This window comes from Podarcis bocagei (genome assembly GCF_964188305.1).
Source record: "Podarcis bocagei genome assembly, chromosome: 11".
Classification (NCBI taxonomy): Eukaryota; Metazoa; Chordata; class Lepidosauria; order Squamata; family Lacertidae; genus Podarcis; species Podarcis bocagei.
In genome coordinates this window covers 65,471,708-65,495,396 of record NC_138136.1, presented here as the reverse complement: position 1 = coordinate 65,495,396, position 23,689 = coordinate 65,471,708, and the positions used below count along the sequence as shown (strand labels likewise).

Below are 23,689 nucleotides of genomic sequence, written 5' to 3'. Positions count from 1 at the left end.
TAGCCAAACCATAGTGGCACCTCCGGATGCTGCACCCCCCTGCAATCCCTACACAGATCTGGCTGGCACAGGGCACAAAACCACAGCTCGCCCCTATACACGAAGCCAAGCCAGAGCACAACTAAGTGCAGTACAGCCATCTTCTCAGAAAAACTCTTCACAAGCTCAAGAGGTCAAGACACGAAAGCTTTAGCAACTAATCCACACCTAATGACCCTCCTAAGTGGTACTCAGAATATCACTCAAGAAATCACTCAAGATATCCCTCAAGTAATTAATGAACAAAAGAAAAAAAGGCACACTAACCTGGGAACTTCCTCTCTGCCCAGAACGTTGGAGGCTATACACCACACCCCCTCAACAGTATTTATAGGAACTCAAACACTGAGATCCTGCTCTGTTCTAGTAACAAGAAGCCGAAAGCACCAGCCTGAAGATGACGAGTGAGACCTCGTCGAAACGTCGCCTAGACACCCCAACTCTTACACGGGAAGATACCCGAAGACACCAAAACCTGCATTCCTGTACCCGTGAAAATCTACGAAAGCATATATATATATATATATATATATATATATATATATAAATCCTGCTGGCTGCTCCCAATATGACATTGCTGGCCTTGGGCACAGAGCAGTTCCAACATTCCTTGCTTTGTGAACCTGCTACCTATTTAAAGCATATTATTTCCCCCACGTTATCCCCCCCCCCGCTGCTGCATTAGTTTGGTCTGCAGGGGTCAGAATGCATCCATCCATCCACCCTTGAGTTTCCAAACCACAAGGAGGGTTCAGGTAGGTAGCCGGGTTGGGCGCACTGCCCAACTGAGCCCCAGGGAGGTGCCCTCCAAGGTCCCAGCCTGGAAAGACCCTGAGACTGGTCCTGGGTGGAAATGGTCCCTAAATCTGGAAGGAGCCCATGGGGCACAGCTTGTGCCGCACCTATGGAAAGTAGCCAGGCTGGGTGGTTGAAATATACTCTGTCGAGAGTGGATTTCATGCTCTTTATTCAGCTCATAGTGGTGAGGAGGAATGGAAGTTCCCCCAGAACGTTTGCCTTATGTACATTATTTACACAATGGGCCCCACGTGATTGGCTAAATCCGGGATTCTCCTGTAGGCCAATCAAGTTGCAGATTCCCTTCCACCTGGAGCTGGATTGGGTGCCTCCTGTGGACCAATCAGACTGCTGCATTTTGGATCCTATTCAACTCAGTACATAACAGTGGTGGCAGTGGGGAGTTAGAGGTAGAGAGAGAGAGAAGGAGAAGGGTCATCTCCTGCCTCGGACTCACAAAGCCGGAGTGTAGTGGTTAGAGTGTGGGGCCCAGGACCTGGGAGAGACCAGGGTTCCAATCCTCCCACTCGGCCAGGATGAAGCCAGGCCAAGCCACCCCCTTGCTTGCCCAAGATTTGCTGTTCGGAGGTGGCTGTGCCACACAGCTCCCTGGCACTGCCTGTTTTCCCTTGAAAAAGCTCAGCGTGAGAACAGAGGGCATTTTAATCAGCATCCTTCTGCCCAGGACCATAGGAGGAGTCCAGGGCCCAGATGGCTGGGGTAGTGGGCACTCAGAGCCCTACCTGGCACCTTGCCCACTGTGTGCCACCGCCCGTTCCCCTTCCGCACATCTCCAGCAGTTGCTGCGCCTGAGCTGAAGTGAGGCAAAGACCAAGGGGCCGAGGAGACTCCCCTGCTGCCCTTTCTCCTCCTCCCAAGTTGGGGGGGGGTGTTGCTCCTTTTGTCCCTCTGCCTGGCAGGCCGGCTGTGTTTCTGCGCTTCAAGTTTCCCTGGACACAGGCTCCACCTCTCCGCCCCCTGCCCTTCCAGATCACACCGCGAGCACCTTCCCGTCCTGGCTCTGCGCTCCTTCCTGGGCAGACACGGAGAGCCGACACGGGTCATGGCCACAGCTTTCGCCCCCAAGGCTAGCCAGATTCTGATGACCCCGGAGCCGCACTACATCCCCGGGTAAGTGCAGAGGTTGCAGCCGGCAGAAGAACTTCCTGAGAGCCCAGTGAGATGTGGCACTGCCCTTTCTCCAGCGTCTCTCTTCCTGCGTGTGAGGATCAGGCTATATCTCTTCACACCCTTGCGGGTCTGTGGGGGCGCAGGAGTGCCAACGTGGCCCTGCAACCGTGGGTGCCGGGGGCGCCACGAAGCGTGCATTGAAATTTGTGGGTGCCTGGCCCCTTCATGGGGAGTTTCGTGGGTGCTTGGGCACCCAGGGAGTTGGCACCTATGTCTAGGTGGGTGGAATCGGTGCGCAGGTGTCCGGAGCTCTCTCGGCTTCTTCTTGACACCAGGAGAGGGAAAGGGCCCCCTTTGGCAGGATTTCTGCTCGGTGGGGGAAGGAATCACAATGCGGGGGGGGGGGGGGAGCTGGCAGCACAGCAACCCTTCTCCCCCCCCCCCGTTCCTCGTCCGCGCAGCTCCACCAGGCTGCGCTTCTCTCGCTACCCTCTCTGTGTACAGCATCTGCTATAGCAACCAGGCAGGAAACCTGGGGAGGGGAGGGTCACCCAGGAACCGAACACGATGCAGGGCTAGATGGGACCTTGGCCTGATCCAGCGACAGTCTTGTGTTTTGCTGATGTTTAGTCGTTTAGTCGTGTCTGCCTCTTCGTGACCCCCTGGACCAGAGCACGCCAGGCACTCCTGTCTTCCACTGCCTCCTGCAGTTTGTTCAAACTCATGCTGGTAGCTTCGAGAACACTGTCCCACCATCTCGTCCTCTGTCGATCCCCTTCTCCTTGCGCCCTCCATCTTTCCCAGCATCAGGGTCTTTTCCAGGGAGTCTTCTCTTCTCATGAGGTGGCCAAAGTCTTGGAGCCTCAGCTTCAGGATCTGTCCTTCCAGTGAGCACTCAGGGCTGATTTCCTTCAGAATGGATCGGTTTGATCTTCTTGCAGTCCATGGGACTCTCAAGAGTCTCCTCCAGCACCATAATTCAAAAGCATCCATTCTTCGGTGATCTGCCTTCTTTATGTCCAGCTCTCACTTCCATACATCACTACTGGGAAAACCACAGATCTTTGTTGGCAAGGTGATGTCTCTGCTTTTGAAGATGCTGTCTAGGTTTGTCATTGCTTTTCTCCCAAGAAGCAGGCGTCTTTTAATTTCGTGGCTGCTGTCACCATCTGCCATGATCATGGAGCCCAAGAAAGTAAAATCTCTCACTGCCTCCATTTCTTCCCCTTCTATTTGCCAGGAGGTGATGGGACCAGTGGCCATGATCTTCGTTTTTTTGATGTTGAGCTTCAGACCAAATTTTGCCCTCTCCTCTTTCACCCTCATTAAAAGGTTCTTTAATTCCTCCTCACTTTCTGCCATCAAGGTTGTGTCATCTGCATATCTGAGGTTGTTGATATTTCTTCTGGCAAGCTTAATTCCGGTTTGGGATTCATCCAGCCCAGCCTTTCGCATGATGAATTCTGCATATAAGTTAAATAAGCAGGGAGACAATATACAGCCTTGCCGTACTCCTTTCCCAGTTTTGAACCAATCAGTTGTTCCATATCCAGTTCTAACTGGAGCTTCTTGTCCCACATACTTGTGTTCCATGATTGCTACGTTCCCTTGCCCCTGACGCTCTCCTGCCCCCCTTGCAGCTATGGAGGGTACTGCCCCCGTTACAAGTTCATGCTGGGCCAGACTTATGGGAAATTGACCTCGCAGCTGCTCACTAGCCCCGAGACGGATCACTCTGGCCGGCTGCTCCTGCAGCCCAACTGCTCCCCCAGAGACACAGAGGAGCCTCCGGAGCAGAACGAGAGCGGAGGAAAGCTCCCCCTGCTTGGCTGCAGAACCATCCCAGGTTACACAGGTAAACTCCGGGGAGAGAGAGCGCGCAGGAGGTCCCCTTAGTCAGGTCTGGGCTGCAGCAGCGGCTGGCAGGGCAGGGGAGGCTCAAAGGGGCCAGAGGCCAGTGGCGTAGCGTGGGTTGTCAGCACCCGGGGCAAGTAATTTACGCCCCCTAACCCGTGGATTTGCGCCCCCTAACCTGTGGATTTGCGCCCCCTAACCCTAACCCCCAGATGTTGCGCCCGGTGCGGCCGGTCCCCCCTGCACCCCCCATGCTACGCCACTGCCAGAGGCAGATGGCTGTGGCCCCCGAGGGGATGGGGGGCAAGCCCTGGATTACCACCCTGGTCTCCTCTGGGAGGAAGGGTGGGATGGAAAAACCAGGCAGGAGGTTTCACTGTACTGTTCTTGACTCCTGCTAAAAACGATTTTTGTTTAGGGCTTATGCCCACTTAACTCTCCTCTGCATTTTCCCCTCGAAAACCCTTTACCACTGAATCGGAGCAAGGGGGGTAAGGAGGGCAAAACCCAGATTTTTGTCGGTTGTGCTTCTGCTTTAAAGAGCGGGTTTTGGCGGGGGAAATTCCAGGGGGAAACAAAGAACACAGCTTGGACACAGAGCTTTAAAGCTTACCAGAAAGCTCTCTGGTAAGAGTGGGGTTAAAGTTAAGTGGGAAGAAGCCCCGAGAAGAGCCTAGCCAGATGCTTAGAAAGTTGACGAGAGTATTAGGGTGGATCTAAACACAGGAGGAAAACACTATAAATAAGTCAGGAAACAGATCATTTTATCAAAAGAAAAAAAAAAACTATGGAAAACTGTGTTTTAAAATTTCCTGCTCTCTGGCACCATCTGGTGTTGCATGTATATAGCACGTTCAAATACCTGTTTCCCTGCTAATGTAGCCGAGTCCTTAATTGTTTTTAGTCCTTTGTAATTCTGTCGTTAATTTTTCTCATTGATTATTTTATTGCTTTATCTTTTCCGCAAGCCCCTTTGAGGTCGTTGCTTTTGTACAAACAAGGAGCGTGCAAATTTTATGAAATAAGCAGCCCGAGGGCCAGAGAGAGACAAGGGTCGGAGGTGCCAGCAACTCTTCCCGCCCGTAGCTCAGGCTGAAGTCTTGGTCAGCCCCTCACACATACTCATAGATAAAGCAAAGCAGAGAATGGGGCATGTTATGTACTGAGTTGACTAGGATCCAAACTGCAGCAGTCTGATTGGTCCTAGAACAATAGGATCCAAATTGCAGCAGTCTGATTGGTCCTAGAACAATAGGATTCAGAATGCAGCAGTCTGATTGGTCCAAGAACAATGCAGCAGTATGATTGGTTGGCAGGAACCACCCAATCATGCTCCAGATATAAGTGAATCCACAACCTGATTGGCTTACAGTAGAATTCCAGAATTAACCAATCATGTGCAGCCCATTGTGTAAATAATGTATATAAGCAGATACTTTGAGGGGACTTTCATTCATTCCTCCTCACCACTATGAGCTGAATAAAGAGCATGAAATCACTTTGCGACTCTGAGTATATTTCAGGGCACATGCTCTGGTCCCCCCCAGAACACTCCCCAAGGCCAGGAAAACGTGGCAGAGGCACCGGAGAGCTTCCTTTCTCAGGGGGAAGGTGTGGAGCTCTCTTGCTCACGAGGAGGCTGCATATTTTTCTTGAGGCTACTTGTATCTTGCCCTTAATCAGCAGGTCTCAGAGTGAGTGTCCGTCTGTCTTGGGAGACAATAAGATTAAATGCTAGGGGCTGCCTCCCTGACTTACTCTGCTTGCCAACCCTGCCAGCTGCTTTGCCCTTCCTCCACACCTGACCCAAGCCCCCTCCTTTTCCATCTCACCCCCCCCCCGACACTCTCCCCCCTTCACCCTATGCTGCCTGGGCTGTTCAAACATGTCTTGTGTCCTTGCAGGATTCATCCCTCGGGCCCAAAACCACTTTGCCAAGACCTACAGCGAGATCTGCAAGGAGGCCAGGAGCGAGTTTGCCCGGCAGCTGCTGAGGGGAGCTGGGCAGCGGGAGGCCTGGAAGGCGGCCGGAGGGGAGTCTCCAAAGGACACCAAGCCGGAGTCTCACGTACGTGGCACACCTGAGGGTCAAGCCCTTTCGTGGGCAAGTGTGGCAGCCGGGAGGGGGCACTTACATGTCACACACACACACAAAAACCTGCATGAGATTCGCATGTGCTAACACTTGTATGCAGGCACAAATTTAGAAAGAAGCACCGTCACTGGTGTTTTGAACTCCACCAGCCCCACACATCTGGAGGGCAGCAGGTGGGCACCCTCTGGCCTAGACTGACTGGCATCACCTCTCCAGGGTCTCCAATGGGTCAGGGGGCTGCTGGCTGGTCTTCCAGCACGTGCATCTCATTTGCAAACTGGGACCAGTTTACCTATGAGGTTGCCTCCTCCCCCCCCCACATGCACAAAAAATGTGGCTCTTTTCGGGGGAGGGTGTTATTGAGTTACTGCTCGTATTTTGATTTTATATATTGTGATCTTTTCTGTGAACTGCCCTGAGACCTCCAGGGATAGGGCGGTATATAAATTCATTCAATCAATCAATCAATCAATCAATCAATCAATCACAGACAGCCCCCCCCCCAAGTGTCCCTCTTTTCCAGGGACGTCCCCAATTTAGAGAAGCCGTTCCGGTTTCTGATTTGATCCCAAAATGTCCCGCTTTTCCTTAGTATGCCCCTGATTTTCATCAGAGAAATGCTGGAGGGTATAGACTCGGCCCCTTCGATTGGTGGAATGGGCACCACCGCAGGTGCCACATAATGCCCGCTCCATATTCATAAGAACTTGACACCTGCACTTTGGAACTCCCTGCCTCTTGATACCAAGCAGGTGCCTTGTCTGGCCCCTAGGAGGCATCTGCTGAGAACATTCTTGTTTAGGCAAGCTTATTCAGATGCTTAGAAAGCTGGTGTGCATTTTAATCTATTTTTAGCATTTTAACTCTTTTGACAGTATTGTTGCATTCCCCCCCCCCCCAATTTTCTTGGCTTGTCTGTTCATAAACTGCTTTAAGGCTTTCTTCTTTACGATCAAGCAGTATATAATTTTTTAAAAAAATTAGTAAGTTAATAGATAAGTGGGTAGCAAGGTCTGGGCCCCCCACATCCCTCTAGAATCTGCCAGGGCCATGGTCTGTGAGGCTCCCAGGTTGCCCTTGCACTTGAATCTATATCTATCTATCTATCTATCTATCTATCTATCTATCTATCTATCATCTATCTATCTATCTATCTATCTATCTATCTCTCTCTCTCTCTCTCTCTATATATATATATGGGGAGGGGCCTTAAAGTCCCTCCTCCTTCCCCGTCTGCCTGGGCCTGACTCTGACCCTCCTGGTGCCCACAGAGCCTCACCCCCAAGTGCAAGACCCCCCTGGCCGCCGTGTCAAAAGCTGCTGCCCCCTATGTGTCTCGCTATGCCTTCCAGCCCCAGGGATCGCCCTACTCTATGGAAGACAGCAACCCACAGAGGCACTTCATCTCAGGTGAGGCTCACCTGCCCCCATCCAGGCTGAGGAATCTTCTCCCAATGCAAGAAGCACCTCTGGCAGATGTGGGGGTGGGCAGGTTAGGGGTACCTTCCCCTCCAGGTGTAGTGTGACCTTGCTCATTCTCCTCCTCCACCACCACCTGTTGCTATTTTCATCCTTCAAAAAACAGAACAAGCCCCTGTAAAGTAAATGGAGCAATGCTTTTAAGGTCACATTTAGGCCTTGGATCAGGGCTGGATCAGAATCTCTCTTGGCCTGCACACCTCCAGCTGGACAGGTGGGTGGGGCTGCAAAGGAAGACCTCTGGCCAAAGGGTCCGAGTTCAAAACCTGATGCCTTGGGCAGGGATTGGCTGCTCTCGGGGACTCTGACTGGGAACTCTCAAGTGGAAGGAGCCCCCGTGGGGCGGGCATCTGGTGCCCAACTTGAAAGGCGCTCTCCTTGCCAAGGAGCAACTGGGAGGAGCCTTCAAGCCCCTCAGCTGATACTTGGCAACCAGGAGGTTACACACCGGAGGTCACATTTGGCTCCATTTGTCGGAAGCTCTCCCCAGGGCACCTTCCTTGCAGATCTTTAGATGCCAGGTGAAAACTTTCCTCTATAACAAGGCCTTGGGCGGATGAAACAATCCATGGCCTTTTAAATATGACTGGAGAAGTGTAGTCTTTTTAGTATTCAGTTACAGCTTTGTGTTTTTATGTTGTAAAATAATAATAATACACCCCACCAGCTCTGGAGGGGGGTGGGCTTCGGTGGTGGGTCTAAGTCTCTCATCTCCTGCAACGCAGGCTTCACTGGATTCATCCCTCGCGCCCAGTACCTGATTGGGGCAAGCTACCCAGTCATCACCCGCCGGGCTCTGGCAGAGTTTGACCGGATGCGATGGAGGCAGAAGCAAGGGCCTTCTGGAAGCAGCTGTGATGCCCAAAAAGGCGGCGATGCCCTCCCTCCGCTGACAAAGACCTACCCCACAGACACGGGCCTCCTGCCCCACTACAGGGGCTACGTTCCAGGTGAGCTGGGGGGCTGCCCCACCTGTTCACGCTCTTCTCCTCCCTGGGTGCTGCAACCCACAGAGACCTGGCTTGACCGTGGAGACACCTGAGGAAGAGGAGCTGCCACAAAGGCTTGGACCAGTCCAGGGAGGAAAATTCTTCCAGGGCCGCTGGCCATGAGGACTAGGAGAGGGCTGCTCTTGGGCAAGGAATCCTGCTTGTGGGTTTCCCATAACGGGCATCTGGTTGGGCCCCTGTGAGAAAGGGAGGGTGGAGTGGATGCGCCATTGGCCGGATCCAGCACTCTCCTTATGTTCTTATGGAACCTCACATCTGCTAGGATGGGGGGGGGGGTCTTCTTCAAAATATGCTCATTGCAGGGAGAGGTAAACTTTATAGACCTTTCAAAGCTGTGATGAGGTGCCCCAAATGAGGGGTTGATCTAGGCCAACTGGCTGTCCCACGGCTGTATGGCATTGTTTGGGTGGGGATACCACCAGTTCGAAAGCACGTCAAAGCGCAAGTAGATCAATAGGTACCGCTCCGGCGGGAAGGTGAACGGCGTTTCCGTGCACTGCTCTGGTTCGCCAGAAGCGGCTTAGTCATGCTGGCCACATGACCCAGAAGCTGGACACCAGCTCCCTCGGCCAATAAAGCGAGATGAGCGCCGCAACCCCAGAGTTGGTCACAACTGGACCTAATGGTCAGGGGTCCCTTTACCTTTTTATGGAGTTCTCTGACCCCCCAGCCATCTGAAGGCAATCCTGTATAGGGAAGGTTTTTAAAATGTTTGATGTTTTATTATGTTTTTATATATGTTGGAAGCTGCCTAGAGTGGCTGGGGCAACTCAGTCAGATGGGTGGGGTATAAATAGTCAAATTACCCTTATGGAATGGGACGTCCCTATTTTCACTGGAGAAATGTTGAGAGGCTCTGCAGGCCTGGAGGGGTCCCCCCTTCTGCTCCAGCTTCCTGAAAGCCCTTGCCACTCTTCCTCAAATGCTCTGGTCTGGGGGAAGAGGCAGCGGCGGGCATGGCAGAGTTGGAAGGGACCTCCAAGGCTCATCCAGCCCAACCCTGAAAGGCAGGAATCGCAGCGAAGGCGCCCCCTTTCTCCATTCAGGCCTTTGTGTGTCTCCTTGCAGGTTACAAGTTCCAGTTTGGCCACACCTACGGCCAGCTCACCTTTGACGCCCTGGGCCAGAGCACCCTGGAGAAGCAGGTGTTGGATGGGCAGCCATGATGCCCCGCGCTCTCTGGACTCCCCCCCCCCCCAGAAGCCACTTCTGCCCCCTTGTTTTGTGTGTGTGGTGTAAGGAAGGGAAACAGACAGCCAGGATGGAAGTGGACCCCCTTCAACTCCCCCTCTTCCTCAGACAAAGGATCCACGGTGGGACTTTTTTTGGGTGGGGGGGGGATGAAAGGATGCCAGTGGACGGGCAGCTCCCTATTCTGGACTGGGGTGTGTGTGGACCTGACAGCCTTCTGGTCCCCCCAGCTCTTTGAATCTATGGGGTCTGTTTCTCAGGAAGGTCCCAGTTGTCCCAGAGGCTTCAGTCAGGTTCTGGGAAGCCCAGAAACACCCTTTGGAGGAGCCTTTTCACCCGCCAGCCTTCCTCTTGCCAGACCAGCTGCCTCTCTGGGAGAGGACCACCCTGGGCCAGGCAGTCTTAAGAAGAGGGTCCGTCCCGCGCAGTTTGGGAGAGGGGAATGTGGCATGTGGGGCATCTATAAGACTTAGATAATATCAACCAGGGCATGTTCCGGTTTGGCCACACCTATGGCCAGCTCACCTTTGACGCCCTGGGCCAGAGCACCCTGGAGAGGGGAAGGGGATGGGAGAATCACAACCATGGGATCTGAAAGCTGGGAGCGTCATGTAGCCCAACCCTCCTGCAAGACAGAAATCACAGCAGAAGTCTCTCTCGTTCTTCCTGAAGTCTGCTCCAGAAGCACTGCTCAAGAGTTGCTTCTTCCACAACTTGGGATGGGGGAAGAAACATTGGTTTTGCCCCCAAAAATGGAGGAAGACTTTCTTTCCCCCTCTTACTTTCTGACAATGAGAGCTGTTGGACAGTGGAAGAGTCTCTTTCGGAAGGTGGGGGCCTCTCCTTCCTTGGAGGTTTTCAGGCAGAGGTTGGGAGGCCATCCATCATGGATTCTTGAGCTGAGATTCCTGCCTTGCAGGGGTTGGGCTAGAGGACCTTTGACGTTCCCTCTAACTCTACGATTCTCTGATTCTATGCCAAGGGCATCACTTGGGTGCTGGGCAAAGGGCAGCTGCTGCCCCCCAACCCACTTTGTCCCTCTTTTGTCTTCAACCTTCTTTTTCTCTATCCTCCAATGGATCTCCAGTTAATCTTTTATTCTAGCACCTCAAGGAGTTGCGTCAAGGCCTGCAATGTCCAGAACTTCCCTGCAGGCTCCGCCAGGTGGAGGAGCCAGCCCATAGCTTTCCTCCACTCCTGGCTTCAGAGTCCATGGGGGGGGGGGGCAATCCTGAGGTCCCTGCGCAGGAAGTGGGTGGGTGTATCAACCGTCTCTGCAGCGGAGAGGAGCTCTTTAATCAGCACCTTTTTTTATTAATATGCGTCATAAATAAAGAAATAAATAAAGGCGAGACACCCTGTTCTAACGCCGGAAGTACAAATTAAACATGGCGCCTTTTTCCGCAGGAGCCTCTGACTTCGCAACAGCAGCCACCCCTTGGGGGGAGGGCAAGGCGGGACCCCCCAGCCCAGCCCCTCAATACTGAACGACCGACTAGCTGGTCTTGGCAATAACACTGCCCTCTGGCTACACGGAGGGGGGGGGGAGACACGGGAGACCAGGACCCCCATCCCGCCCCCCAACGGAAAGGGAGAATGGCGAGGAGCCCCTAACCCCAGAGAAAACCCTTCTCCCACCCACCCTGTTACAGACACGGGTAGGCAGTTTCACCAGCACCGCCTGGATGTCCTCTGGGTACCCCAGCAGTGCCCTTCTGCTGCTGGGTCAGGACCCTGGACCCTGTGGGGGGGGACAGCCCCTTGCGGCTGGAGGGGCCGCCCTCTGCCCACCACCCTTGATTCCCCGTTGTGGGCATTGCCCACCGTCGAGCCTACTTCTAACACAGATCGGCCGTGGACCCCTACCAAACCACTACACAGACACACAGACACATGGGCGGGATTATTTTCCCTCGGGGGGGACCCCACCCACCCCCTCCCTCCCTCCCTCCCTCTGAAGCTGGATGCCCCTTCCCCGGGGCACAGCTCCCTTCCCACCGGCTGCCCCTGCGGTGTGGCGGGGGCCACAAGATGCAACGGGGGTGTTAATATATGTTAGCACACAGTTCTAGAGGGGGCATGTCTAGGGCAGGGCCGCCTGCAATGCCACCTGCTGCCATCGGGGGCAGCTTGCAGGAAAGTGCCCCCCCACCCGGAGATGGAGGCGGAGCAATGCATGCTGGGGGGTGGCTGCACCGCCCTATTAGGAAGGGGGGGCTCCAAGAGCCATCCAGTCCACCCCCTGCAACACAAAGCGGCAGTCCTGGCGGCCGAAGGTCTCTGCCGGACGAGCCCTGGAGGCGAAGCAGGTGAAGAGTTCCTTGTTGGGGGGGGGGAAGGGGGCAAGACAGGAGAGGAGCATGCAGAGCAATGACACTTGGCAACAGGAGACCCCTGGCAGGACAGGGGGCGAAGGCGGAGAGCAGCAGTGGTTTCTGAGATTCCTTCACAGCAAGGAGATCGGGAGACAGGAGGAGGAGGAGGAGGAGGAGGAGGAGGAGGCGGCGCCTGTGCGCCCCACACTGTCTTGCTGGTGGGGCACGGCCGGGCTCTGTGGGTCTGTGCTTCTCTGGGCTTCCCCGGCCGCCCCCGGCCCCCGTCAGTAGTCCTCGTCCTCCATGTGGGTGACGTACATGATGGGCACCAAGCCGCTCTCTGCCCCTCGCCTGCAGCGCAGCCAGTCGGCGTCCACCTTGCCCACCACGCGCAGGACGTCGCCCTTCTGGAAGCTCAGCTGCCCAGCCTCCGTGGCAATGTGGTGGCACAGGGCCTTGACCTCGCTGCGGAGGGAAGGAGGGGGTCGTGAGCGAACAACAACAACAACGTCACAGCTAAAATATTGGCTGCTGTTTCTTGAATGCTAAAAGAACTAAGTCAGCGGGAGTCAGCGACCTACAATGACTCATGCAACCCTTCACCAAACTATACTTGTATATATAGAGTGGTCAATGTTAGTGTGGTGTGGGTTGCTTGGAGGGTAGAAAGCTGCTTGCGTTTGGTGTTTATAAAAGCTGTCGGTCGTGGTTGGAGAAGAAGACTTTTTAAGGATAAAAGCAGCATTCAGCAAAGTACTCTTTCTTAAGTGCCAAATAAGGATGGATGATGGACTCAAGGGCATCCTGATCAAATTTGCAGATGACACCAAACTGGGAGGGGTGGCTAACACCCCAGAGGACAGGATCACACTTCAAAACGACCTTGACAGATTAGAGAACTGGGCAAAAACAAACAAAATGAATTTTAACAGGGAGAAATGTAAAGTATTGCACTTGGGCAAAAAAAAATGAGAGGCACAAATACAAGATGGGTGACACCTGGCTTGAGAGCAGTACATGTGAAAAGGATCTAGGAGTCTTGGTTGACCACAAACTTGACATGAGCCAACAGTGTGACGCGGCAGCTAAAAAAGCCAATGCAATTCTGGGCTGCATCAATAGGAGTATAGCATCTAGATCAAGGGAAGTAATAGTGCCACTGTATTCTGCTCTGGTCAGACCACACCTGGAGTACTGTGTCCAGTTCTGGGCACCACAATTCAAGAAGGACACTGACAAACTGGAACGTGTCCAGAGGAGGGCAACCAAAATGGTCAAAGGCCTGGAAACGATGCCTTATGAGGAACGGCTAAGGGAGCTGGGCATGTTTAGCCTGGAGAAGAGGAGGTTAAGGGGTGATATGATAGCCATGTTCAAATATATAAAAGGATGTCACATAGAGGAGGGAGAAAGGTTGTTTTCTGCTGCTCCAGAGAAGCGGACACGGAGCAATGGATCCAAACTACAAGAAAGAAGATTCCACCTAAACATTAGGAAGAACTTCCTGACAGTAAGAGCTGTTCGACAGTGGAATTTGCTGCCAAGGAGTGTGGTGGAGTCTCCTACTTTGGAGGTCTTTAAGCAGAGGCTTGACAACCATATGTCAGGAGTGCTCTGATGGTGTTTCCTGCTTGGCAGGGGGTTGGACTCGATGGCCCTTGTGGTCTCTTCCAACTCTATGATTCTATGATTCTATGATTCTAAGGTCTGAGGACTAGGCAAAGGAGCGAAAAGGAGGTCAGAACCTTTTCTTTTTTCAAACATTGACAAACATTGATTATTTATGCCCTGTAACAACAATAATCGATTATTTATACCCTGCCCAATCTGGCTGGGTTTTCCCAGCCACTCTGGGCGGCTCCCAACAGAATATGAAAAATAGAATCAAACATTAAAAACTCCCTAAACAGGGCTGCCTTCAGCTGCCTTCCAAAAGTCAGATAGTTGTTTATTTCTTTGGCATCTGGTTGGAGGGCGTTCCACAGGGTGGGTGCCACTACCGAGAAGGCCCTCTGCCTGGATCCCTGTAACTTGGCTTCTCACAAGGAGAGAACCACCAGAAGGCACTGGACCTCAGTGTCCGGGCAGAACGATGGGGGTGGAGACGCTCCTTCAGGTATACTGGACCGAGGCCGTTTAGGGCTTTCAAGGTCAGCACCAACACTTTGAATTGTGCTCGGAAACGTACTAGGAGCCAATCTAGGTCTTTCAAGACCAGTGTTATGTGGTCTCGGCGGCCACTCCCAGTCACCCGTCTAGCTGCTGCATTCTGGATTAATTGTAGTTTCCGAGTCACCTTCAAAGGTAGCCCCACGTAGAGCGCATTGCAGTAGTCCAAGCGGGAGATAACTAGAGCATGCACCACTCTGGCGAGACAGGTAGGGTCTCATCCTGTGTACCAGATGGAGCTGGTAAACAGCTGCCCTGGACACAGAATTGACCTGTGCCTCCATGGACAGCTGTGAGTCCAAAATGACTCCCAGGCTGTGCACCTGGTCCTTCAGGGGCTGGAGAGGTTGGGGCCCCCTATTCTTTCAGCTGTGATTTCTGCCTGGTAGGGGCTGGACTAGATGTTCCCCGGGGCTCCCTTCCAACTGCGACATTCCAGGATTGCATGGTGACCACCGGCTGTTGGAGGAGGGGCAGTGGGGCAGCAGGGGGGGGTTCTCCACAGACGAGGGGTCCTCCTCTCCCACAGGGCACAATGGCCACAGCCCACCAGCTGCCTCTGGGGGCCACTTCCATCGGCTGCAAGGGCTGGGGGCAAACCATAAAGGAAGCTTGTCAGAGAGAAGGACTATGATGGCCTGAGCAGCCTCAGGCATCTCTGCACTCTCACTCTCACCAGACTCCTGGCTTCATGGGGGGGGGGTCTATCAGCACCCTGAGGGTCACAAATGCTCTCCATCCCTCGCCTGAGGTTGCTTTTGAGCCCAGCCCCCTCACCCTTCCCCCCCCCAAGAGATCCAGGCCTCTGCTCCCTGCCCAAGCCGGGGGCTCAGTTCTCACCCCTGCAGGGCTTTCCATGAGACCCCCTTTGACTGGGTGCCAGGACCACAAGCCTGAGGGGTCCCAGAGGGGGGAGGTCCTGGGCCTCTGAGAAACTCCCCCCAAAAGCCTTCTAGCTTGAGCATCCTTGAGACAGACCCCCTGTTGCCCTGCAGTATCCCTCACCAGGGTGTCTCGGGGGAGCCTCCCCTGTCTGGCAGTGGCTGCTTGGGAGGAGGGTCCGGCGCCAGCCGCTCAGGCTCCGAGGAAGCCTCTCTCCACACCGTGGCCCCCACGGTCTGTGCCATCAGCTGCAGGACGGAGCGGTCCAGGCTCAGCCAGCCAGAGGGCAGCCTGGAAGGGGAGAAGGAAGTCAAGACCAGTGGGCGGATCAGAGAACGACAGAAAAAACGCGAGAGGCAGCTGTCGGGGAAAGATTGGGGTTCAGCGCTCCATACCCTGTGGGCTCAGCCTGGACAGCAGGGCTGGATTAAGCATTCAGCAAAAGAAGCTTGTGTTTGGGTCATCAAAGGAAGGGGGCACCACAGAAATTTCCCATTGCCGGATTTTCAACATTAATGGTCACAATTGCTGTACATTAAAAATCCCAACAGAAGAACTCTGCAACGAGGCAGACTAGGTGCCTTATCTCTACTAAGTACCGAAGCGGATGTGTGACATAAGGTTAGTTTTGAGGATCTGAGCACAGGCTTAGCAATTAGAAAAAGGAGGAGGAAATGCTTCCTAGCCGCCATAAGTGCCACCCAACTATCTCTTCCAGCAGGAGTGCAGAGAAGAGGCTCCTAGCACACCGCCTGAGCTCACCGGAAGTGGGACTTCCATCTATACAGTTAGAAAAGGTCTCTGGAGCTTTGCTTCAATTCCAGGGGCGAGACTTTTATATGCACAGAGATGGAAGGACTCGTCACTACCAGCAATGGGAGAATGGCTGAGATGGAAAAACCGGCATGCTTAAGCAGAGAAAAGTCATTCTTAACATTTATGGGAGATTGGAAACTTCTCATAGATGTTTTGAAATAATGGCATTTGGATTTGAGGATGGAAGATAATATTTGCTCATAGAAAGTAGCTTTGTAGGGATGTGAATACAGTGGACGCTCGGATTGCGAACGTGATCTGTGCAGGATGCACGTTCACAACCCGCAGCATTCACAACCCATGTTTGCGCATCTGTGCATGCACAGGTTGCGCTTCTGTGCTTCTGCAAAGCGCAATTTAGCGCTTCTGTGCATGTGTGACTGCCGAAACCCGGAAGTAATCTGTTCTGGTACTTTCAGGTTTCGGCAGTCCGCAACCTGGAAAAGCGCAACCTGAAGCAGACACAACATGAGGTATGACTGTATTGCTTATATACAGCAGTCAAATGAAGAACCGGAAGTTCTTTAACTTTTGAACTTTATTTTTCTCCCGCCTTTTAAATCTCTTGTCTATTTCTTCTTTATCTCCCTCTCTGCCTTTCTATATTTCCTGCATTTCTTTTTCTCTACGAGTTTTATTGAATCCAAATCAATATTTTAATTTGGACCAAAACCCCCAGAGATATGATATTAAGTTTTGTATTTCGCTGTATAAATCCTAATAACATCTATTCATAAACAACAAGAGAAAAGTTTTCAAATACAAATGCACGGAAATGAACATTATTTTCCATCTCACTGTAGGTTTTGTTTCATTTTGAAAAATAAAATTTTATTTGAGGGTTTGTTCTTGTTTGTATTTTGAATTAGATATATGGGGGGGGCAACGAAATCTTTAATGTGCTTAGGGCCTTTGAAGGTCTTAATCCAGTGCTGCTTGATGAAGACACAGAACCATCTATAGTTTTAAGCATTCCCACCTTTGCCTGCCTAACCTTCTTTTCCGTTTCCATTCTGAAATGTCCCAGGTGCAAAAGATACACCTGGGTCTGCCCCCCCCCAGGCCCTTTGCACCAGCAGCCCTGAACTGGGGTGGCTCAGGAGAGCAGCTGCAGGGAGGGAGGCTGCCCTTGGGGGGCACCACCATCCCAGGGCGGCGCCAGGGCAGCATTTGGGCTCCTTCGAAGGACAAGCGGCAATGTGGCACAGTGGTGAGAGCGCTGGACTAGGACCTGGGAGAGAGCAGGGTGCAAATCCCCACTCAGCCAGGAAGCCCGCTGGGTGACCTCAGGGCAGCCTCGCCTACCTCAGGGTGGTTGTGAGGATAAAAGAGGAAGGGGAAAGCCATGCCTGCCTCCTTGAAGGAGAAGCGGGAGAGAAACACCCCAGAGAAAAGAAGAGCAGAGGGTCCTCTTGTTTGGAGTGACATTCTCTCTCCTGTTTCAGCCTCGTAGTTCTTGCCAGAGTTATTGGCACAAGGGGGGGGCAGTGTCCTTGGAGCCCCCTTTCTGCACCCCACAATCTCAGATACAGTGGTACCTTGGTTCTCAAACAGCTTGGAACCCAAACACTGCAAACCCGGAAATAAGTGTTCCGGTTTGCGAACTTTTTTTGGAAGTTGAACATGCTCCGTTTTGAGTGTTATGCTTCTGATTTGAGTGCCACACTTCCGTTTTGAGTGTTACGCTGAGGTCTGTCTGTTTTTGCTATTTATTTTGCATTTTTGTTTTTGCGGCTCTTTTCGTTTTGTTTCTGTGACTGTGTGGAACCCAGATCAGCTACTGATTGATGGATTGTGTGACTGCAGTACATTGTTTATTGCTTTCATTTTATGAATCAATGGTCTCATTAGATAGTAAAATTCATGCTGAATTGCTGTTTTAGGGGTTGTTTTTAAAAGTCTGAAACAGATTAATTCATTTTGCATTACTTTCTATGGGAAAGCGTGAATTGGTTTTTGAACGCTTCGGGGACGGATTAAGTTTGGAAACCAAGGGAGCACTGTACTATCAACTCAAAGACCTCCAGGCCAGTCGCACGTCCTTTGCAAAAAGCTTGAGGTCAAAGTGCCGTGGAGACCCCCTTCTCCTATTCCCAGTCTTTGGGGTCTCTGCCCATCCCCAGCCGCTCTAGGGCACACCCAAACCGCCAGCGCCCTCCTGCACCCCCAGGTTGCTGCCCCCACCCCACCTACCTGTTGGCCTGTTTGGGCTCCTTGGGCGCCTTTCGGGAACCAAAGAGGTGCCCCCACTTGGGGGTGCCGTTGTCCTCCTGGGGACCCCCCTGGTTTGGGGCTGGCACCGCGTCCTTCTCCCTGGTGTGCTTCAGTTCAGTCAGCACCGAGTCCGGGGGGCTGCCCATCCAGAACGGCCGGAGGGTCTTCTCCTTCGCTGCCTCCCGGGCAGGGGGGGTCTCTGCCTTCCACCGAGGCTCAGTCCCTGTCGCTGCCACGTCCGCCGGGGGTCTGTCTTGGAGGGGCACCTCCGCGATGGGGCAGGCCTCGGCCCCTTCCACCACTCCCTCCCGCGGAGGAGGCCCCTTCTTGGGCTCGGCCGGCTGGGGCGCCCCCCCCGCCCCACCCTTCTTCCTGCGCTCGTAGCGGGCCAAGCGAGCCCCTTCCGCCGACCCTTCAATGTAGACCTGGGAGCTCTGCATCAGCTGGTACCACCAGCTGGCCTGCTTGTCTTTCTTGGGCTCGGGGGGCCCCTTCCACCGCGCCGACTCTGCTTCCCTCTTGGGGGGTGCCACCGATGGGGCCCCCTCGCCTTTGACCCTTCCTTCTGCTGCCTTCACCGGGGGTCCCCCATGGCTCTCCCAGCCGCGGTCCTGCTCCGCCGCCCCCCAGCCGCTGACGCTCCTCTCCAGGCTGCTGCTGGTGGTGCTGCTGGTGCCGCCGCCGGCCCCCATGGCTGCTGCTGCCCCCCGGCTCCTCATCAGCTGGAGGGTGGAGTGGGCGGAGAGGACCAGGCCCTGCTGGACGCGGAGCATCTCCTTCTGCTGCTGCTGCTCCTTGCCCATCTGCAGCAGGTGGTGCTCAAAGAGGAGGTCCAGGCTGAAGGGGAGGAGCGAGAGGGGCTGGAGGAGGAGGAGGAGCTCCTCAAAGAGGCCCTGGCACACGCCGTGCGACAGCGAGAGGAAGCCCGCCGGCTGGTAGTGCACCTGCACAATGTCTGCAGAGAGAGGGAGACGAGAGGGAGATCATTCAGTCCACATGTGGTGGAGTCGTAAAAAATAAATAAAGAGCTTCTGGGAACTTATATACCATGAATTTAAAAAGATGCTCAAATGAACGTTTACCAAAACCCCCGAAGCCTTTCTCCTGCCCTGTTTCCCCGAAAATAAGACACCCCCTGAGTATAAGACCCACTTCCAGTTTTGCCTCTCGCTGTAATACCCGGTTTCCCCGAAAATAAGACATTTTCGGGGGAAATATTTCGGGTCTTATATTATTTTTTGCTCCCCAAAATGAGCTAGGTCTCATTTTACAGCGAGAGGCAAAACTGGAAGTAGGTCTTATTTTCAAGGAAACAGGGTATAAGCCATCCCCCCGAACATAAGGCCTCCCCAGAATATAAGGCCCCCGAAGCTACCGTGAGGCGTCTGACTCCTCTGGACCGTAGTGGCGGGCGCCACCGCGCAGCTCACTGATTGGCCGCAGCGCAGCCGGAGCTGCTCAGGCAGTGCGAGGTCTCTTTAAATCAGAGAGCCCACGCCACCGCCAGGACAAGCTGCCGCCTGCTGCTCGCTCTGCCCTGACGGAGTCTGGCTGACTCACAATTAGACAATAAGTGTGTGCCGTATTCTTCTTCATGGAAAAATAAGGCATCCCCTGAAAATAAGACCTAGCAGATCTTTGGGAGCAAAAATTAATATAAGACACTGTCTTATTTTCAGGGAAACAGGGTAAGTATCATGGCATCAGACATTCCAAGAGAGAAAAGGACCTCCCCCCCACAGCACAGGCGGGTGGGTGGGTGGTGAAGCAGCAGAGCCCTGCCTGGCTCTGAGGGGGGCAGTCCTGAAGCTTCGGTGGCTTCCCTGCCCCGGTCACTGGCAACCCCTGCTACACCACTGCCTCCACAATCTGGCCTGATCCTCTTTTAATGGCATCCAAGTTGGTGGCCATCCCTGTCTCCTGGGGGAGCTGCGGAGAACGGGTGCCTGGCTCCCCCCCCCCCAGTTCCGCTCACCCCCAAAATGCTCAAAGCACCCTTCACAATGCCAGAATGAGGCTGTTTCTCCGTGGCTCATCTGGCCCCATTTCTCCTGCTTCCCCCGGCAAGGTGCTCGACTCAAGGTGGGCAGCTCTGCAGAATCTTCCTTCTGGCCATTGGCCAAGATCCCAACCACTACATTCGGATGCAGGCCCATGCCCCCCCCACCTCCCTGGCACCTCTTCTTACCTTCGTGGTTGTAGAGGTGGTTAAACCAGAACTCCAGGGACCGGATGCTGTTGGAGGAGAAAGCAGAGAGAGAGAGAGAGGGGGGCTGAGAGTCGGTCAGTCTCATGTCCAGGACCCACAAGTGTGGGCCTGGCAGGAAGGACACCCCAGCTGCCAAACTCAGAAGCAAGGCAGGCTGATGGCTGGAGTTTCTGGCGTCCCAGGAGCCCCCAAGGAAAGCCCCGCTGCCATGTGGGGACCAGCACTGTGGGGAAAGGCCCCCATGGGAGTTTTGGCTGGCCAGAAAGTTATGCAAGAATCAGACCCGAGTTCCGGTTTGTGAGGTGGCAAAAAAGGCTCTCATGGAGAGATGGAGATTCCCCCAGGCTTGGCTTTAGAGCACGAAAGTCTCCTATGAGGCAGCGGCCAAGAGGTGGAGGGGTGGGCTCTATGGAACCCCTCACCTTCCCCCCTTGGAATCACATATTTGTGGAGTCACAAGGGACCGCAAGGCGCAACCCCTGCAATGCAGAAACCACAGGTAAACCACAGACTTTGGGAACGTATAGGTTTATTGTGGGGGGTGGCGCCCTGAAGATTTGCTCATTTCCCTCACATTCTCCCCACCGCCTGCCCCCCTTGGGCCCACCCCAAAGGGCCGGCGTGAGACGGTGGAAGCAGAGCTTACTTGAGGAGGCCAAGGATGAAGGCGTTGAAGCGCATGGAGTGGCTGGTGAGCTCCGGGTATTGGCTGACTTTGCTGCAGAGGCCGTGCAGGACCTTGGTGGAGGGGCCTGGGGAGGAAGGGGAGAGTCACAGAAGTGCAGCCTTGGAGGGGACCCCGGGGTCATCTAGCCCAACCCCCTGCAAGGCAGGTATCGCAACACAACATCCCCAAGAGACAGTCAGCTGGGGGTCAGGCAGAGCACCCAGCCTGAGAGGGAACCTGGCACCCAGGGGAAGGGCTGGGAGGGGCAGGCACCCGGGGAGAGCTCCCCACCTCACACAGACCTGCCAGGGAGGGAGGGGCTGGCAAGGATGCCCCCACAGGCCTGGAAGGGGGGGCGCTCTCGGCTTAAAGGTGACGCCAGTTTTAATCCGTTTTCAGCTTATTGCTATTTCAGCTTTTTGAAAGTCTTCAATAGTTTCTGCTACTTTTTCTTATCCGTTTATTGTTTAAACTTTTTCTGTAAATCACTTTGAGGTTTGGGTTTTCTTTTGCATAAATCTTGAAATAAATAGTCATCGATGAAGCGAACATGATGCTGCAAACAGCCCAAGAGGATTCCGGCTTCAGGATTCAAATATTGGAAAGTCTCTCTCTCACCCCAAGTTGCTGGTTTTAACCCGTAACGCCAGTCAGGGCCCAGCTGGGAACTTTTAAAGAAGCCTTTGCCGCTGCCTCCTCCTCCTCTTGTGATCTTGAAGGTTTCTTTAAACATGTACCCACCCAACTTGATCACATTCAAGCCAAAGCTGTTTCCAACATGCCTTTAAAGTATCATGTTGTTATTTAAACCACGTAAAACCAAGGTTGGAACGGAGGAGTCCCACTTGATGTGCGTATTGGAAAGCTTCAATCGGTGTAACTGGCACAACTGCAGGTGCCCCATAATCCCTGTGCAAAGCCAGCTGCTTAGCGTGCCAACGGCCTGCCCTCTGGAACTCCCTGCCTCTTGATGTCAGGAAAGCCCCTGTACTGTGGTCCATCTGGCATCTGCTTTAAAGCATTCTTGTTTAGATAAACCTACTCAGATGCTTAACATTTTGAAATAATTTCCAATCTGTTTTAGTCTTTTAAATTTTGTATGTTGAATATTTTTCTTCGTTTTCTTGTTTTATCTTTTTTGTAAACTGCTTTGAAGTTTGTTTTTGCTTGTTTTTTAAAAAGCGGTCTATACATTTTATTAAAATATATACATATTTCAATGTGTGGGGTGGTGACCAGAATTTTTCTGCACCGGGTACCACCTGGCCTTGCTACGCCACTGCCCCCCGGGACCCCTGCGCTGCCTACCCAGCTGGGTGGAGGCCTCCACCACGCTCCAGGGGATGTTCCTCCTCTGGCCGATGATGACGTCCAGGACGTAGGCCTTGAGCCCGTCGCTCAGCACGTCCCGGATGGCCGGGCACAGGTACTTCAGGATGAGGTGCCCCACATTGGGGCTGACGGAGCTGTTCCCCAGTTTGGCCTGAGAAAGGAGGGAGAGAATCAGAGGACGGCAGAGAAAGAAGGTTCTTCTGACCACATGGGGTGGTCTGGTAGGAAGGTTACAGCTAACTGGGAAACGCTGGAAAGAAGAAGGTGTCCCAGCTAAAGAAGACTGGCAAGTGAAATTAATGGAATATGCTGAAATGGCAAAATTGACTTTGAAATTAAGAGGAAGAGATGACAATAAATTTAAAGAAGATGGGAAGAACTTTATTGCATATCTACAGAAGCAGTGTACACGGGTTAATACATCAGCAGGATTTTAAAAATACTCATAAAGACATTGTGGCTGGACAATAACTAATTTTAATGATTTTATAATTAAATGATTTTTATAATTTTAAATGGACATGTGGTATAATGATAAACAATAGAACCATGGAAAGGAATAGGGGGAAGTTAACTCTATTTTTTTCTATGTTTGAATATGTATTGTTTTTTACTTTTTGTTGTTTTTGGAAAATTAATTAAAAAATATTATTTTTAAAAAAGCTTACTGGGAAATGGTATACAATGAATTGAAAAGGATGTTCAAAGTAATTTTATTTAAAAAAACACCCAGAAGCTTTTCTTTGGGGAATCATAGGGATAGAACTACCTAAATTTTACAGAAATTTATTTATGTGTGCTACTACAGCAGCAAGAATGCTACTTGCCCAAAAGTGGAAAGATGGATACAAAAATTTATGGAATATGCAGAAATGGTTAAACTTACCAGAAGAATAAGAAATCAAGATAACAAACTTTTTATAAAAGAATGGAAATGGCTTATGTATTGAATATTTACAGATAAATTGTGAACAGATAAAAGCATTAGCAGGATTATTATAATAACCTGCAGTTTCACAAGAGTATAGATTTAAAGCAGATAATTAAATGAGCAAACTAAATGAATGTGGCTATGCAGAAGATAATAAAATAAATAAATTTAAGGAACAGCAGCAAGCAGGATTCGAACCCAGGGTGTTCTCTTAACCCGCTTTTAAAGTCCCATAGTGGGATGAAGCCCAGACAAGACAAAGGGGTCTTTGACTCAGGGACCAGGGAACTGTAAATACGTACTTCCCTTTGTACCATGATGGAGTAAGCCTGAAAGACTATATTTGAGTGACATGGGCCTGCCTGGATCTCAGGTTCTACCTGAGACCACACCTTTCTGTGACATATCTGTGATGTCTTGATGATGCTTCTGGAAATGTATTATAGGAAACTTTGGGAAACTTTTAAAGACTGACATAACCCACTGTTTGGGGCTACTCTCCGCTTTTTCTATGTTGTAGTTTGGAGTCTTGTTGCAACAATAAAGATCAGGCCTTC

At 52.4% G+C, this 23,689-nt stretch overlaps 2 protein-coding genes across 6 annotated transcripts in view; one reads left to right on the top strand and one right to left on the bottom strand.

Moving 5' to 3' along the window:
- The first annotated feature begins 1,738 nt into the window (after positions 1–1,738).
- CIMIP2B (ciliary microtubule inner protein 2B) lies at positions 1,739–10,984 on the top strand. Its single transcript, XM_081213169.1, has 6 exons — positions 1,739–1,968; positions 3,609–3,823; positions 5,727–5,890; positions 7,189–7,327; positions 8,122–8,346; positions 9,475–10,984. Exons 1-6 carry the CDS (start codon positions 1,901–1,903, stop codon positions 9,570–9,572), a joined length of 909 nt encoding a protein of 302 aa, XP_081069295.1. The 5' UTR covers positions 1,739–1,900; the 3' UTR covers positions 9,573–10,984.
- A 1,101-nt stretch (positions 10,985–12,085) lies between these two features.
- The window catches only part of RUSC2 (RUN and SH3 domain containing 2), a 54,370-nt gene continuing 42,766 nt past the window's right edge, over positions 12,086–23,689 (bottom strand). For all 5 annotated transcript variants that reach the window (XM_081212631.1, XM_081212630.1, XM_081212634.1 and 2 more), the window contains 6 exons: positions 22,178–22,352; positions 20,849–20,954; positions 20,182–20,228; positions 17,973–18,948; positions 15,087–15,254; positions 12,086–12,377 (listed from right to left, as the gene is read on the bottom strand). In XM_081212631.1, the coding sequence (XP_081068757.1) occupies positions 12,197–12,377; positions 15,087–15,254; positions 17,973–18,948; positions 20,182–20,228; positions 20,849–20,954; positions 22,178–22,352 (1,653 nt within the window). In that variant the 3' untranslated portion in view covers positions 12,086–12,196. The remainder of the gene's footprint in view (positions 12,378–15,086; positions 15,255–17,972; positions 18,949–20,181; positions 20,229–20,848; positions 20,955–22,177; positions 22,353–23,689) is intronic.

What these genes read in the sequence shown, in the direction of transcription:
- CIMIP2B (XM_081213169.1), top strand. Translation starts at nt 1,901, where the DNA reads ATGGCCACAGCTTTCGCCCCCAAGGCTAGCCAGATTCTGATGACCCCG. An exon ending in GAGCCGCACTACATCCCCGG is followed by an intron (nt 1,969 to 3,608) that starts GTAAGTGCAGAG and finishes CCCCCCTTGCAG; the next exon opens with CTATGGAGGGTACTGCCCCC. An exon ending in CTACAGGGGCTACGTTCCAG is followed by an intron (nt 8,347 to 9,474) that starts GTGAGCTGGGGG and finishes GTCTCCTTGCAG; the next exon opens with GTTACAAGTTCCAGTTTGGC.